The 14,583-nt window shown below is 38.8% G+C and overlaps 1 protein-coding gene across 8 annotated transcripts in view; it reads left to right on the forward strand.

Annotated features, from left to right (window-relative positions):
* The first annotated feature begins 233 nt into the window (after window positions 1–233).
* The window catches only part of SLC35B3 (solute carrier family 35 member B3), a 33,748-nt gene continuing 19,398 nt past the window's right edge, over window positions 234–14,583 (forward strand). The window contains exons 1-6 of one of the 8 annotated variants that reach the window (XM_086706315.1): window positions 694–784; window positions 2,832–2,957; window positions 5,429–5,568; window positions 6,106–6,218; window positions 7,319–7,612; window positions 9,822–9,943. In XM_086706315.1, the coding sequence (XP_086562441.1) occupies window positions 7,412–7,612; window positions 9,822–9,943 (323 nt within the window). In that variant the 5' untranslated portion in view covers window positions 694–784; window positions 2,832–2,957; window positions 5,429–5,568; window positions 6,106–6,218; window positions 7,319–7,411. The other 7 variants (XM_086706318.1, XM_086706320.1, XM_086706317.1 and 4 more) reach the window with 7 other exon arrangements.

The following is a 14,583-nucleotide window of genomic DNA, read 5'->3' on the forward strand; positions in this document are numbered from 1 at the left end:
TAGATGTAACCCTAAATGCAGGATAAATGTTTAGTGTTGATGGCTGGCAAAGCTACGGGATGTATGTACATTCTGAGCAGTAAGTGACATTGTGTTAACAATGCTGTCAACTTTCGTGTCACGTTGGAAGGCCTGGGGTTGCTGTAGCTACAAGGTGAATTATAACGTCAGAAGCAACCCAAGTGCGACTTCAGTCCGCTGTCACCAGAAAGCAGGTGCAAGTCAGGCAAGAACATAATAGAGACAGGTAGGGTGACTATGCCATCTCATCTGGATCAAGAGGAGGGAAGAGGGAACCCCAGTGTTTCTAATTCCGGGTTCAACATTCTCCACTAGTCTTCCTTCCCAAATATCAGCAAAGGGCCATGGCAGTGGAAGTGGCCCCAAGCGTGGTGGCCCACGGGGGGAGGGACCCGGGAGTACGAGGCCGAAGCAACCCGGAGGCTGCAGAGGCTCAGAGACCAGCAACAAGCGAGGACCGATCAAAGGATAAGAACACTCTACCCGATCGGCGCTCCCCGCTCCTAAGCAAATTTTAGTGGGCGCAGGAACGCGCTCGCGGCACCGCGGTGCCCACCTTGGCTGCGCTCTACCGATGTTCCTGAGAAGACAGAGCATGCGCGAAAGGTAACCGCGCCCTCGCCGTTAGAGACCCCAGGCCGGGGAGGGGGCGGGGCCGCACAGCTGCGCACGCGCGCGGGGACACGTAGGCGGAAGTGGCGCGCGGGCGCAGGCCAGGCGAACACCTTGCGAGGAGGCGGCGGCCGCTGTGGAAAGTGCAGGGGTAGGCGGAGAGGAGAAGGAGGTGATGGCGACCTGGGGAGGGGGAGACCGCTCCGTCTGGCAGGCGCCACCCGGGCTGGGGTCACCTTTTCAGGTGGCTTAATGGCTCTGGAGTGGACGTGTACCCCCGGCTCTTCGCCGTGTTCGGGACCCAGACCCTCCCCTCCCCAGAGAACCTGGACACAGCTTACCTTCCTCATCTATAACGAGCGTGCGGCGAGGGGATTGAGGGCAGGATGGAGGGCGGGGATGACTTCCTTTTTTAAAGAACGGAAACCTGGCACGGTTTCTAGGGAGGAGTGTGTGTCCCTCCTTGTCCCCTTTGCTCCCTGCAGCAGGCTAGAACCCCCTCAGGCCCCGGTCTGTGGACTCAGGAGTGAGACCACTTCCAGGAGGGCCTTTTAGACTAGTGAGGGGCCTCTGGAGAACTGGCAGTCGCCTGGGTTCCCAAGACTGCTTTTGAGTGAAGAGCTACTTCCGGGTTCTGCGTTAGATAAAGTACTTAGGGTCTTCTGCTGTCCATCTGCTTTGCGGTGCAAGGTGATCGTTCTTGCCAGGTTATTAAATTTATGTCATAATCTTCCACTAAAAGTTATGCAGATTCTCCAGTCTTTGCAGCTTAGTTTTCTCCCCCGCCTTTTTATTTTTCTTTTAAAGAAATACTGAAAGGAGGTGGAATGCTTTGGTGTGCTGACAGTGGGTTTTTTTAGTGTCGGGCATATATGCATTTCTTCTAAGTTAGGGTCTCACATGTCGATGTCGAGGGTAGATTTTTGGATTCACGTTTTCCTAAGTGATTTGGGACGGTTTGGGCCTTGGAAGAGAGAGATACGGCAGCATTTGAAAATAATTTGGATGAGTGTTATTTGTTCTTTTTTTTTTTTTTTTTTAATTTTTTTTTTCAACGTTTTTATTTATTTTTTTTTTTGGGACAGAGAGAGACAGAGCATGAACGGGGGAGGGGCAGAGAGAGAGGGAGACACAGAATCGGAAACAGGCTCCAGGCTCCGAGCCATCAGCCCAGAGCCTGACGCGGGGCTCGAACTCACGGACCGCGAGATCGTGACCTGGCTGAAGTCGGACGCTTAACCGACTGCGCCACCCAGGCGCCCCTGTTCTTAATTTCTTTATATTAAATCCAAAGCTTAGATTTATCCCTTGGAAAAAAAATAGAGTAACTGTCAAAAATGAGTAACCCTGTTTGATCTTCATGTAGTGAAGTGTGTACAAAGAAATGAGCCCCCCCTTTTTTTTTTGTTGTTTTATAACCATAACCCATAGGTGAACAATTAATAGAGTCCAGTTAATGTAGATACAATGGCAAGATTATTTTATTTGTAACAACGAGTATGACAAAATACAGAGTGAAGTATGTTCAGGTTATTTACACTGTAATGTAATTTCCTCATATTCTACCCTTTAGTAGTGGGAGATTTTTCTTCTAAAGACTGGAAAAGAACTAGATTAAGAAATGAACTGAAAGATTTTTAACTTAAGTCGGTCATTGCAAACCAATGTAATTACCAGTTATTTATAATTTTTAGATGTCAGTATATACTGAAAATTCTGCCTTTTCCCATTTTAGCAGTTGCTTTGTACCAACAAGTAACTAAAGTTAAATATATGTGTTGACTTTAAGAACAGGAGAGGCCCCAGGCAGTGATTCACACCTGTGGGGTTTTTTGTTCTTAGTTTAAGGGTTACTGTGAATGTCTAAAGCAGAGCAAAATGTTGATCATTTAGTTTGAAAACAGGTTTAATTCTATGCTGGATTTTATTTTTCCTGCATCGAAAGGACATTGGCCTAGGTTCTGTGGATATTGATTGATATCCATCATTAATGTCTGAAACGGAAGGTTTCACACATTAGGATCACAGTTATTGGGTATCAGAGTTTACAGTGTCTTCCTTCATCAGTCATGTGATCTGACCAGTGATGTTCTGATTAATAAAACTGCGTTCTAAATGCAAAGCTTGCAAGGCAGATTTTCTGGAACTGGTACCTCAAGTAAGCAAAAGAAATGAATTTATTTCCATGTTCATTTCAGATGCTTTGTGGGAAATTTCAGTGGAGATGTCAATATTTTGGCACAGATGTCCAAGAAGTGACAGTGCTGAAGGGATTTAACTCTACATGTCTGGCACAGATCTGCGGCTCCTAAGATTGCCAATAGGTGTGTTGAAAGTGGCAAATTGTTGGAAAGGAGCAGAATTCTGTTGATTAAATTGGTGCTTACTAGAGTGCAATAGACTCCTTCATTTCATATTTTACACTTTTGTTATGTGTTGAAACATAATGAAGATGATATCTTCTCTTCCCCTAAAGATTTCAGAAGCTTCTAAGAGAAGCAACCATAAAAGCAAAAAGTTATGCTGTTATGATTTAGGTATTTGTAAAAAATTTTATAAAATGCTATGAGAGTCCAGAGAATCACCCAGCTTGTAATGTATAGGGCCTTAATCAGAGGTATAGCATAGTGGGTATTCATGTTGAGCAATTTGAAAGAGGGATCAGAAAGGGAAGAAGAGATTATAAACAGTAATCTAGTGATGCCTAGTAATCTAGGCAAGAGAAAACAGCTGCTAATGGTAGGTTCAGAAACAGATTTTAAATACATTTACAGATGTAGAGTCAACAGGAACCTTGGCAAAACGTAAATTTGAGGAAAAGGAAAGAATCTAAGATAATTTACAGATTTTCCGCTCAATACCATAAGTGAGATTGGGAATATAGGAAGGGCAGGTTTGTTTGGAGGTGAACATAGTTCAACTTTGGACTTTTATTTATTTATTTAAGTTTATCTATTTTGAGAGAGAGAGAGCATGGGGGAGGGGCAGAGAGAGAGAATTGCAACCAGGCTACACACTGAGAGCATGGAGTCCATTGCGAGGCTGGAACTCATGAACCCCTGAGATCATGACCTGAGCCAAAATCAAGAGTCGGAGGCTTAACTGACTTAGCCACCCAGGCACTCCCAGCTTTGAACATTTTTGAAATGAGGTGCCAGTGGAACTCATGAGTAGAAATGCTTTCAAAGAAGCATTTGGAAATAGAGATCTGGATTTCAGAAGAGAAGTCCGGGTTGGAAGTCCAGATTCATATTTCCAACTGCACATCAGAGGAGTGAGTCTCCCAGCAGCCGACCATATCGCACTAGCAGTAGTTCTAAAAAGTTGGGTGATAGTTGGGGCGCCTGGGTGGTTCAGTCGGTTAAGCGTCCGACTTCAGCTCAGGTCACGATCTCGCGATTCGTGAGTTCGAGCCCCACGTCGGGCTCTGGGCTGAGGGCTCAGAGCCTGGAGCCTGTTTCCGATTCTGTGTCTCCCTCTCTCTCTGCCCCTCCCCCGTTCATGCTGTCTCTCTTTGTCCCAAAAATAAATAAACGTTAAAAAAAAAAAAAAAAAAAGTTGGGTAATAGTTAACATTGGTGGTCTTAACTATATGCCAGATGTTTTTACATTTATTTCATGTAGTACTAACAAAAATTCTATGATAGCACATTTTTTACCACCCCCCCTCCCTTTTAAAGATGTACAACCTGAAGTTCAAAAAGGTTAAAAGAGGGGCGCCTGGGTGGCGCAGTCGGTTAAGCGTCCGACTTCAGCCAGGTCACGATCTCACGGTCCGTGAGTTCGAGCCCCGCGTCGGGCTCTGGGCTGATGGCTCGGAGCCTGGAGCCTGTTTCCGATTCTGTGTCTCCCTCTCTCTCTGCCCCTCCCCCGTTCATGCTCTGTCTCTCTCTGTCCCAAAAATAAATAAACGTTGAAAAAAAAAAAAAAAAAAATTAAAAAAAAAAAAAAAAAAAAAAAAAAAAGGTTAAAAGAATTTGCTTAAGGTTCTTCAGCTAATCAGTTAGCAAAGCTGGGTCGTGCACTCAGATCTGTCAAAAATCCAAAGCATAGGGAAAGCACCATGCTGTACTGCTTTCTCATAAGGGTAGCTATAATTTTTTTGAGTCACTGCAATATGCCAGGCATTTTGCTAAATTACAAACATCTCAGCAGAATATGGTTGGGGAGAAATTTTTGATACTAACAAAAGCAGGAAAGAGGTCTTCTAGAAGTTTTATTCTCTCGTGTAAATATATAATCAATATTTGCACATCCTACTCAACCTGTTTTCTGTAAGATTTTTAGTTTTGCTCACAAAGTTTGCCACCACCACAGTACATTTGAAAAATCATAGTCAGGTAGACAGAGTGATTGCAAGCTGGGGTTTCAGGACTTCCAGACGAAGGGCCAATTTGTTTGGTTCCTTTTTAAGGGTGCAGAGCATGCCGGATCCCAAGAACGGAGAGATAAGTAAGATTTGAGTCTTGCCTTTTCAGTTCTGTTCTCTCCCAGCTGGGGAATTAGAGAGGGTATCACAAAGGAAGGAACGCTAAAGCTTATTTCAAACCCTGACCTAGAGAAAGAAGACATCAGGCTGAAAGAACATCATTAACATAAGGTAGAGGTGTTTGAAAGTCCATGGTCTATTTCTGGAATGAAATAGTAGTCCATTGTGGGCAGTTTGGGGCTTGATTGAAAGATGTGGAGGGAGGAGAAGCTTAAGGGGGATCAGATTTATTTGAATGGTACTCTGTATCCATGCCTACACATGTGGAAAGTAGTTACTCAGGTTTTTGTTTCTTCTACATTCAAGATCATTTGAAGCATGATTTATAAAGAAAGTCAGATCTCAAGGGTGTCCTGCAAGATGTCTTAAAAAGTCTTAACTCAGAGATGGCAGTGATTGAAACATAGTGTGGGAAGGAAGAACAATATATAAAGAAGAAGAAACAGGTAAAGGAAAAGAAATACAGTAAAACTTTTTAAAATTATGCTTTTTCTCTTTAGAAATTTGGCGGGTGCACTGTAAAACAAATGTTCTTTGATGCCTGAGTGTGGTTAGTTACAAGTTGTATTCAGAACCTGGATCCATATTTAAATTACTAAAGATGGCCTGCTTAATCTCTGTGATCAGCAAAGGAGAAGTGATCAAGTGACTAAGTCTTGCCATTTTAAGCCATGAAGACAGTTTTGTCAAAATTATCCTTATCCATCCTCTTTACTGAACTAGTCTGAATTTTAGTCCCCATTGGGGTTGTGAAAGACAGTCTTTTCTAGGATAATTTTTTCATCATAAATGTGTTTAGTTGTCCTAACTCTGCTCTCTCCTCACCCTGTACTTGGAATTCATTTTTCAGTTTATATAAATCCAAAGAGAAACTGACAGTCATCTACAGAGTCCTCATGACTTTTTTTCAGACTAACAAAAAATGATGTTTTCCAGCTTTTTATAATCCCAAAGACTTCTTTATTTCTTTTTTTTTTAAACAGCTGTATTGAGGTATAATTTTTATACAAAAAAAAACTACACATGTTTAACATTACACAATTTGATGAGTTGGGACATATGCATATACCTATGATACCATCACCTAATAATCAAGGTAATACATATATCTGTCATCTCTACAAGTTTCCATGTGTCTGCCTCTGTGTGTGTGTGTATGTGTGTGTGTGTGTGTGTGTGTGTGTGTGTGTGTGTGTGTGTGTGTGTGGTTAAAAATGTATAACATGGTATCTACCCTCTTAAGAAATTTTTAAGTGCACGCCACCATGTTGTTAACTCTAGGCACTATGTCCTATAGTGAGTCTCTAGAACTTACTCATCTTGTATAACTGAAACTTGAAATCCATTGAACAACTCCCCAAAGACTTTTTAAATTAAAATGATTTCCAAAGGAAGGAAACATCTTTTAACCTAAGAAATGCTGTTGCTAAAGCATATCATCCTTTCTATAGTCTCTGACAAATCTAGCTTTTTTTTTTTTTTTTTTTTTTCAACGTTTATTTATTTTTGGGACAGAGAGAGACAGAGCATGAACGGGGGAGGGGCAGAGAGAGAGGGAGACACAGAATCGGAAACAGGCTCCAGGCTCTGAGCCATCAGCCCAGAGCCCGACGCGGGGCTCGAACTCACGGACCGCGAGATCGTGACCTGGCTGAAGTCGACGCTTAACCGACCACGCCACCCAGGCGCCCCAAATCTAGCTTTTTTAAAAGTAACTTATAGTTGTTTGAGTTTATTTTAAAACATCCTTAGCAAGTATATTTTAAATTGTATTAGTATTTAAGGGAGCATTAGTTTTTTTTGTGCAATTAAAGATCAACTTTAATGTTGAAGATGTTACTCATAGACTGTCATGGGCTTTAAAAATCATATCCATAATACATATAAAAACAATAAAAGCATATTTACTTCTTTGATAAGTAAACACAAAGATAAAAAATAAACACTAAGTTAGCTTTTGACGTTTGCTGTGGGAATGAGAATGGCATTATGTTTAGCGATATTAGTCTTTACCAGGCAATTGGAGAGTAGACATTGTTTTTGGTTGCTTAGAAGTTTGAATAGAGGAATTACTATATTAATATCTAGAGAAAATGAGACTCGCCTGTATAATTTTTAAAGTGTGATGTGAACTATTACTTGGAGCATAGTATCTTATCCAAAGGTTTTGCTTTAATTGCTAATTTCCTTCTTTAGGACTTGGCTCAGCAAGCAAAAGAAACACTGAACAAAGGAGAGGAAACCAACAAAGATAAATTTGGAAGCACTGAATGCAGCAAAACAAGAACAATGGATCTCAAGTTCAACAGTTCCAGGAAATATATTTCTATAACTGTCCCTCCCAAAACACAGACAATGTCACCACACATCAAGTCAATAGATGACGTTGTAGTGCTTGGCATAAATCTCAGCAGATTTAACAAACTTACTCAGTTTTTCATATGTGTTGCTGGAGTTTTTGTATTTTACCTAATTTATGGATATTTACAGGTAAAAATATTTATTTACAAGATGCTAATTATTTATAACAGTTGAGGTCAATAAGAGCATTACTAATAGTTTTACCCAAGGTAGTTTTCTCCATAGGATACCAGTTTATTCATATTTTTGAGTTTTTTAAATATGGAAAAAGACTTTCTAAAAGTTAGTGTGCTCCTTTTTTCAGGGATCAAAATTTCACAGTTGAACATTTCAGATGGGAGAGGAACAGAGACCATCTTAAAAAATTAAAATTATGAACACAATTTGAACTATTTATTGTGTTTAACAAAATGGGGGTAATATGCACCCATGTGTTTGTAAAGAGTGATTCAAGTATTCGCTGATATATTGGAACATAATTCTCCAATAAAATTGAATAATAATAACACAAAAGTCATATTCTAGCCCATGGTTGATTCTTGGAGCTCATTAGAGTGATCTTAAAAATTATTGTATTCTTTTTGATTATCATATATAGATGAAATATAAAAATATAAATAAAGAAGATGGTAGAATTGATTATTCCTTACCTTGTAAAAATGCTATGAGGAGTATTAGCGTGAAATAAAAACATGAATTAAAAATCTTAGTATTTATAATAACTAATTTCCCCACTAGAAGATGATACAAACATTCAGATATCACAATGAAGAGCAATGAAAAATAGTAAATTTTATCAAAGAAAGGTTGCAGTTTCTTGTTAAGAAATATTTTATTTCTTCTTCAAAATACCATTGTTACCAAATAGTTTGGGAGCAGAGTTAGTCATTAGAAAGGAAAATGAATTAGAAGTTTGCCGTACAAATTTATATTAATCTTTTTCTGTTTGATTAATGAGCAGAGACTTAATAATCTATGCAAAACTTCTTTTAAAATTAGATAAACATCACTTTCACTTTGTGACAACTGATGTTGCTAGCATATTAAAATAGTTTAGGGGCACCTGCGTGGCTCAGTTGGTTAAGTGTCCGATTCTTGATCTCTGCTCAGGTCATGATCTCACAGCTTATGAGATTGAGCCCCGTGTCAGGCTCTGCACTGATAGTGCAGATTCTGCTTGGGATTCTCTCTCTCTCCCTCTCTCTCTCTGACCCTCCCTGGCTCGTGCTCTCTCTCTCTTGCTCTCTGACTCTCAAAAATAAATGAAAAAAAGAAAAGCTTTAAAATAGTTTAGAGAAAATGGTGGGGTTTTGTAATGAAGTTATTTATATATATATAAGTATAATATATCTGAATGCTAGCATACTTAATAAAGCTATTTTCATGTTTTTTAGTTCATGTGCCAGAAAATTCCTAAATACCTTGCAAACGTACTTGAACATGAAGTAAATTTGGGGAATTACACAGTATCTAGTTCAGAGTTTATGAGGGAGGGTGATTTATTGGATTAAGCCAAATGGAATACCTCTTAATGACTTGTTAATAATGGCTTATTAACAATTAATATAAATGTTACTTCATGACACAACATTGTGTTTAGATAAGTAACCATTTACAAGGAGAAATTTCATAAAATCCGTGGCCCAGATATTCCAAAAAATAACATTGGTTTCAACTGATTAAATTCCTATAGAAAAAACAGGTCTGAGATAATAAACTTCTAATGAAATATATTTATTGTATCATAAAGGAGTTCTTGACCCAGGGACCTTTCTCAATGTTTGGGGGCAATTTTTAATTTTGGCAATCTTTTTTTTTTTTTTTTTAAAGAGCAAAGCATAGGATAATGTTGCTTTATAGCCAGCCTTCCTCCCTTTGTTTTTCTCACTCAGTTCTTTGGAAAGGCCTCCTGGACTTCTCTAATTCTACCTTTGAGGTGCCTTGTGATTTGGATGGTGTTTTGATTTTTGGTGGGTTTTTTTTGTTTTGTTTGTTTTTTTGGTGGTGGTGGTGGTGAGGCTTGGTTTCTTTTAAAATGTGTTTATAGGGGCTCCTGGGTGGCTCAGTTGGTTGAGCGTCCAACTGCGGCTCAGGTCATGATCTCACGGTTTGTGAGTTCGAGCCCCGTGTCGGGCTCTGTGCTGACAGCTCAGAGCCTGGAGCCTGTTTCGGATTCTGTCTCCTTCTCTCTCTGCCCCTCTCCACTTGTGCTGTGTCTCTCTGTCTCTCAAAAATAAATAAATGTAAAAAAAAATTTTTAATGTTGTGTTTATAGGAATTTATTGTGAAGAAATTGGTTTGCCCAAGAACTTAACAGTATTCATGTATCTCTTGACAGGAATTAATATTTTCAATGGAGGGTTTTAAGTCCTTTGGCTGGTACCTAACTTTAGTACAGTTTGCATTTTACTCCATATTTGGCCTAATAGAACTTCAGCTTATTCAGGACAAAAGGAGAAGGTATGTAGTTTGTTTTTATTTTTTTGACAGTTAAATTCATTAGTAGTAGTTAAATTTTTTGTTTTGTGTTTTGGGAATGTGGAATATATTATACATGCAATATACATATTTCCTATTAATAAAACATATCTAATACCCAAGAATTTTTATCAGTATAATCAACTTACTAAAAAATACTAAATATATTTCCTTTATACCCTGAAAAAAAGTGGTCTCTCTTACAGTGTAATGTTATCAGAAAAATGTAGTTTAGGCTCAACTTACAGTAAATGTATCTTCTTGAAACGAGAGAAAGTATCAAGTGTACATAAGTGTTTTTATAAATTTCACTGAAGTGGGTGTGATTACTGAAAGACTTACAGTGCTACTGAGATCAAAGTGATGAAATGAACTATCAATGCCACTTTTATAGTGGTCTTTGAAATGTACAGTTAATGTTTGGTGGGATATGCTCTGCTTAATATTGTTGTATTTGTAATGTCCAGGACCTGAGACTGCATGTTTAGACATCAGAGAAATTTCATAACGTGTGTTTTCATCAAAACCACAGGAGCTTGTTTAACAGTGTATTTTAAATTGACCATCTAGATTTGAGAAATATCTCAAAATATTTTTAATGGTATACTGAACAATGTGCAATAAAAACCTGATTATATACAAGAGGAGGTTAGGAAATTGAATGTAACTTCTGTAAGTGTGGTTATCCTGTCATATCAGACTTTAATATGTGAACATTTCATGTATGTATCGGGCAGTTTAAATGCAGTAAAGGAGCTATAATACTGACATTCGATCTTCATTGATACAAATGTTCAATCTTTCAGTAAAAATAGGATATTTTCACAGCTGCTATTTTTCTTACAAATATATTTTTGATATTTCTAAGAAGATAACTATAAAATTCTAAATATTTAAGTCTATACCACTGGTATTTCTTCATAGTCCTAATTCATAGTTCTCAACCTCTTTACTGCCAATAAATTTTTAGAGCAGTCATAGTAAAATGTTTGAATCTGAGGATAGCATTTGTATTATTTTCATGCTCTAAAACTGCCATTCTCAGTCACAGGTGATAGAATAAAAAGTAATTAAATATATCTGTCAAGACTAATATGTAGGAAAACCTGATGATTCATTACCAATTGCAAACTGCTGGACGTCTGTTTTCAAAGTAAAAGAATCTAACACTGTCTTTCTTAAATGGAAAGTGATACCAAGATACGCCTCCCTGTCATCTACCCAAATGAGATGGGGAGTGTGCCTCCGGCCATGTTTATCCCCTGCCTTTAAACCACATGACTGTAACATGTTTAAAGATAAAATCATTTGTTTGATTTAAACATAAATGAAGGAGTGTAGGAAAAGAATTTACAGATGAAGATAATTATGAGTTGAAACCTTTTCATTTCCATGGCACATTAAAACATTTTTAGAAAAAGTCTTTAAAGGTATGTTACAATGAAAATATGCTCAGTCACATATTTCTGAATTTATTTAAATGCCACTGTTCTCTAAATCTTGAGTTAGCCAGATTCTTTGCTTAGTTTTTTTTCCCCCTTTCTTCCTATGTTTATATGAATACCTTGTACTTGAAAGAGAAAAGGATATGGAGTCAGAAAACATGTATTTGAGTCTTGGCATGGCCTCTAATTAGCTGTCCTAAGACCTCAAGGGAGTTTCTTAAGTTCTCTGACCTTTGAGGACCACTCCGTAATGTGTGGTAAAGCATATTGTAAGTTGCAATACCCTGAACCGGCTACTTGTTATTTTTCACCAAAGATTACCTTGTAACTTTGTTGTTACTTTATTTGAGTTTTTAAGGAAGATCTGTCAAATTGGTTTTGAAGGGGCTATTTAAAGTCACAATTTCCCCACCATGTCTAAAGAAGTAAGAAATTGAGATACTAAATAAAACAGACCCAGTGAGCACCCCAGAGGCAGGATGATGAATCTAATAACCTCCTGGTTTCACCAGTGAGCAAACACCCCTGGAGGAGGCTGGGGCCTTCATGAGTCTCTATGGCAAGTTGCTCTCAGAGTTGCGACCTTCTGAATATAGGTCTCCTGAGTTTCAGGCTGGTTTTCTTTCGACCTGTGTTACGCTACTTTTTAATCAACATTCCTTATGATTTTTCTGACTTGAGGTTTTTTTTAATTTTCTGGCCACTATTTGCAATTTATCTCTGAGGAAATTTGATCACTGTGACTTCTGTCATTACCTGGAAGAGTAGTGCTGTCCTTCCCTGGTGATGCCTCACTGAGGATTAGACCCCACAGACAGCATGTAAATCAGTGTTTGTGTTCTACACTGATGCATATGGGCATGCCACGTTATTTCCACACGGACTTTAAATGTTGACTACTGTATTAGCGGTTGAGTAGGAAAGACCTGAAAATTGAAATGTAAATGGGAAGGATACATTTTAATTGAATTTTCCAGTAAATTATTTTGCCTTATATGTAGCCAAATAAAAACTATGGAGGAATTTTGTTGCCTTGATTTAATCCCAAAATGGAAGCTACATCTAAGTATGCAGCATAATCTAATTATGTGCATAGTACTTCACGTGTTAGTCACACCAGTGTACAGGGTTATTTTAGACCAATAAATATCCAGTCAAAGTGCACAATAATAGTGCTCTGAAGATGTCATATTAAAAATCCCCTTTAGGAAATTCAGATAGGACCCCAGGTAGTGATTTGGAATCATGAGGAGGGGAATCAGATACCTCATCTTGAAGCTAATTGGGTTTTTTTTTTTTTTGGTTGTTTTTTTTTTTTTTTAACATATGAAATTTATTGTCAAATTGGTTTCTATACAACACCCAGTGCTCATCCCAAAAGGTGCCCTCCTCAATACCCATCACCCACCCTCTCCTCCCTCCCACCCCCATCAACCCTCAGTTTGCTCTCAGTTCTCAACAGTCTCTTATGCTTTGGCTCTCTCCCACTCTAACCTCTTTTTTTTTTTTTTCCTTCCCCTCCCCCATGGGTTCCTGTTAAGTTTCTCAGGATCCACATAAGAGTGAAACCATATGGTATCTGTCTTTCTCTGTATGGCTTATTTCACTTAGCATCACACTCTCCAGTTCCATCCACGTTGCTACAAAAGGCCATATTTCATTTTTTCTCATTGCCACGTAGTATTCCATTGTGTATATAAACCACAATTTCTTTATCCATTCATTAGTTGATGGACATTTAGGCTCTTTCCATAATTTGGCTATTGTTGAGAGTGCTGCTATGAACATTGGGGTACAAGTGCCCCTATGCATCAGTACTCCTGTGTCCCTTGGATAAATTCCTAGCAGTGCTATTGCTGGGTCATAGGGTAGGTCTATTTTTAATTTTCTGAGGAACCTCCACACTGCTTTCCAGAGTGGCTGCACCAATTTGCATTCCCACCAACACTGCAAGAGGCTTCCCGTTTCTCCACATCCTCTCCAGCATCTATAGTCTCCTGATTTGTTCATTTTGGCCACTCTGACTGGCGTGAGGTGATACCTGAGTGTGGTTTTGATTTGTATTTCCCTGATAAGGAGCGACGCTGAACATCTTTTCATGTGCCTGTTGGCCATCCGGATGTCTTCTTTAGAGAAGTGTCTATTCATGTTTTCTGCCCATTTCTTCACTGGGTTATTTGCTTTTCGGGTGTGGAGTTTGGTGAGCTCTTTATAGATTTTGGATACTAGCCCTTTGTCCGATATGTCATTTGCAAATCTTTTCCCATTCCGTTGGTTGCCTTTTAGTTTTGTTGGTTGTCTTTTAGTTTTGTTGGTTGTTTCCTTTGCTGTGCAGAAGCTTTTTATCTTCATAAGGTCCCAGTAATTCACTTTTGCTTTTAATTCCCTTGCCTTTGGGGATGTGTCGAGTAAGAGATTGCTACGGCTGAGGTCAGAGAGGTCTTTTCCTGCTTTCTCCTCTAAGGTTTTGATGGTTTCCTGTCTCACATTCAGGTCCTTTATCCAGTTTGAGTTTATTTTTGTGAATGGTGTGAGAAAGTGGTCTAGTTTCAACCTTCTGCATGTTGCTGTCCAGTTCTCCCAGCACCATTTGTTAAAGAGACTGTCTTTTTTCCATTGGATGTTCTTTCCTGCTTTGTCAAAGATGAGTTGGCCATACGTTTGTGGGTCTAGTTCTGGGGTTTCTATTCTATTCCATTGGTCTATGTGTCTGTTTTTGTGCCAATACCATGCTGTCTTGATGATGACAGCTTTGTAGTAGAGGCTAAAGTCTGGGATTGTGATGCCTCCTGCTTTGGTCTTCTTCTTCAAAATTACTTTGGCTATTCGGGGCCTTTTGTGGTTCCATATGAATTTTAGGATTGCTTGTTCTAGTTTCGAGAAGAATGCTGATGCAATTTTGATTGGGATTGCATTGAATGTGTAGATAGCTTTGGGTAGTATTGACATTTTGACAATATTTATTCTTCCAATCCATGAGCAGGGAATGTCTTTCCATTTCTTTAAATCTTCTTCAATTACCTTCATAAGCTTTCTATAGTTTTCAGCATACAGATCCTTTACATCTTTGGTTAGATTTATTCCTAGGTATTTTATGCTTCTTGGTGCAATTGTGAATGGGATCAGTTTCTTGATTTGTCTTTCTGTTGCTTCATTGTTAGTGTATAAGAATGCAAC

This window comes from Puma concolor, chromosome B2, assembly GCF_028749965.1.
Source record: "Puma concolor isolate L17-30 chromosome B2, mPumCon1.1.hap2, whole genome shotgun sequence".
Taxonomy (NCBI): Eukaryota; Metazoa; Chordata; class Mammalia; order Carnivora; family Felidae; genus Puma; species Puma concolor.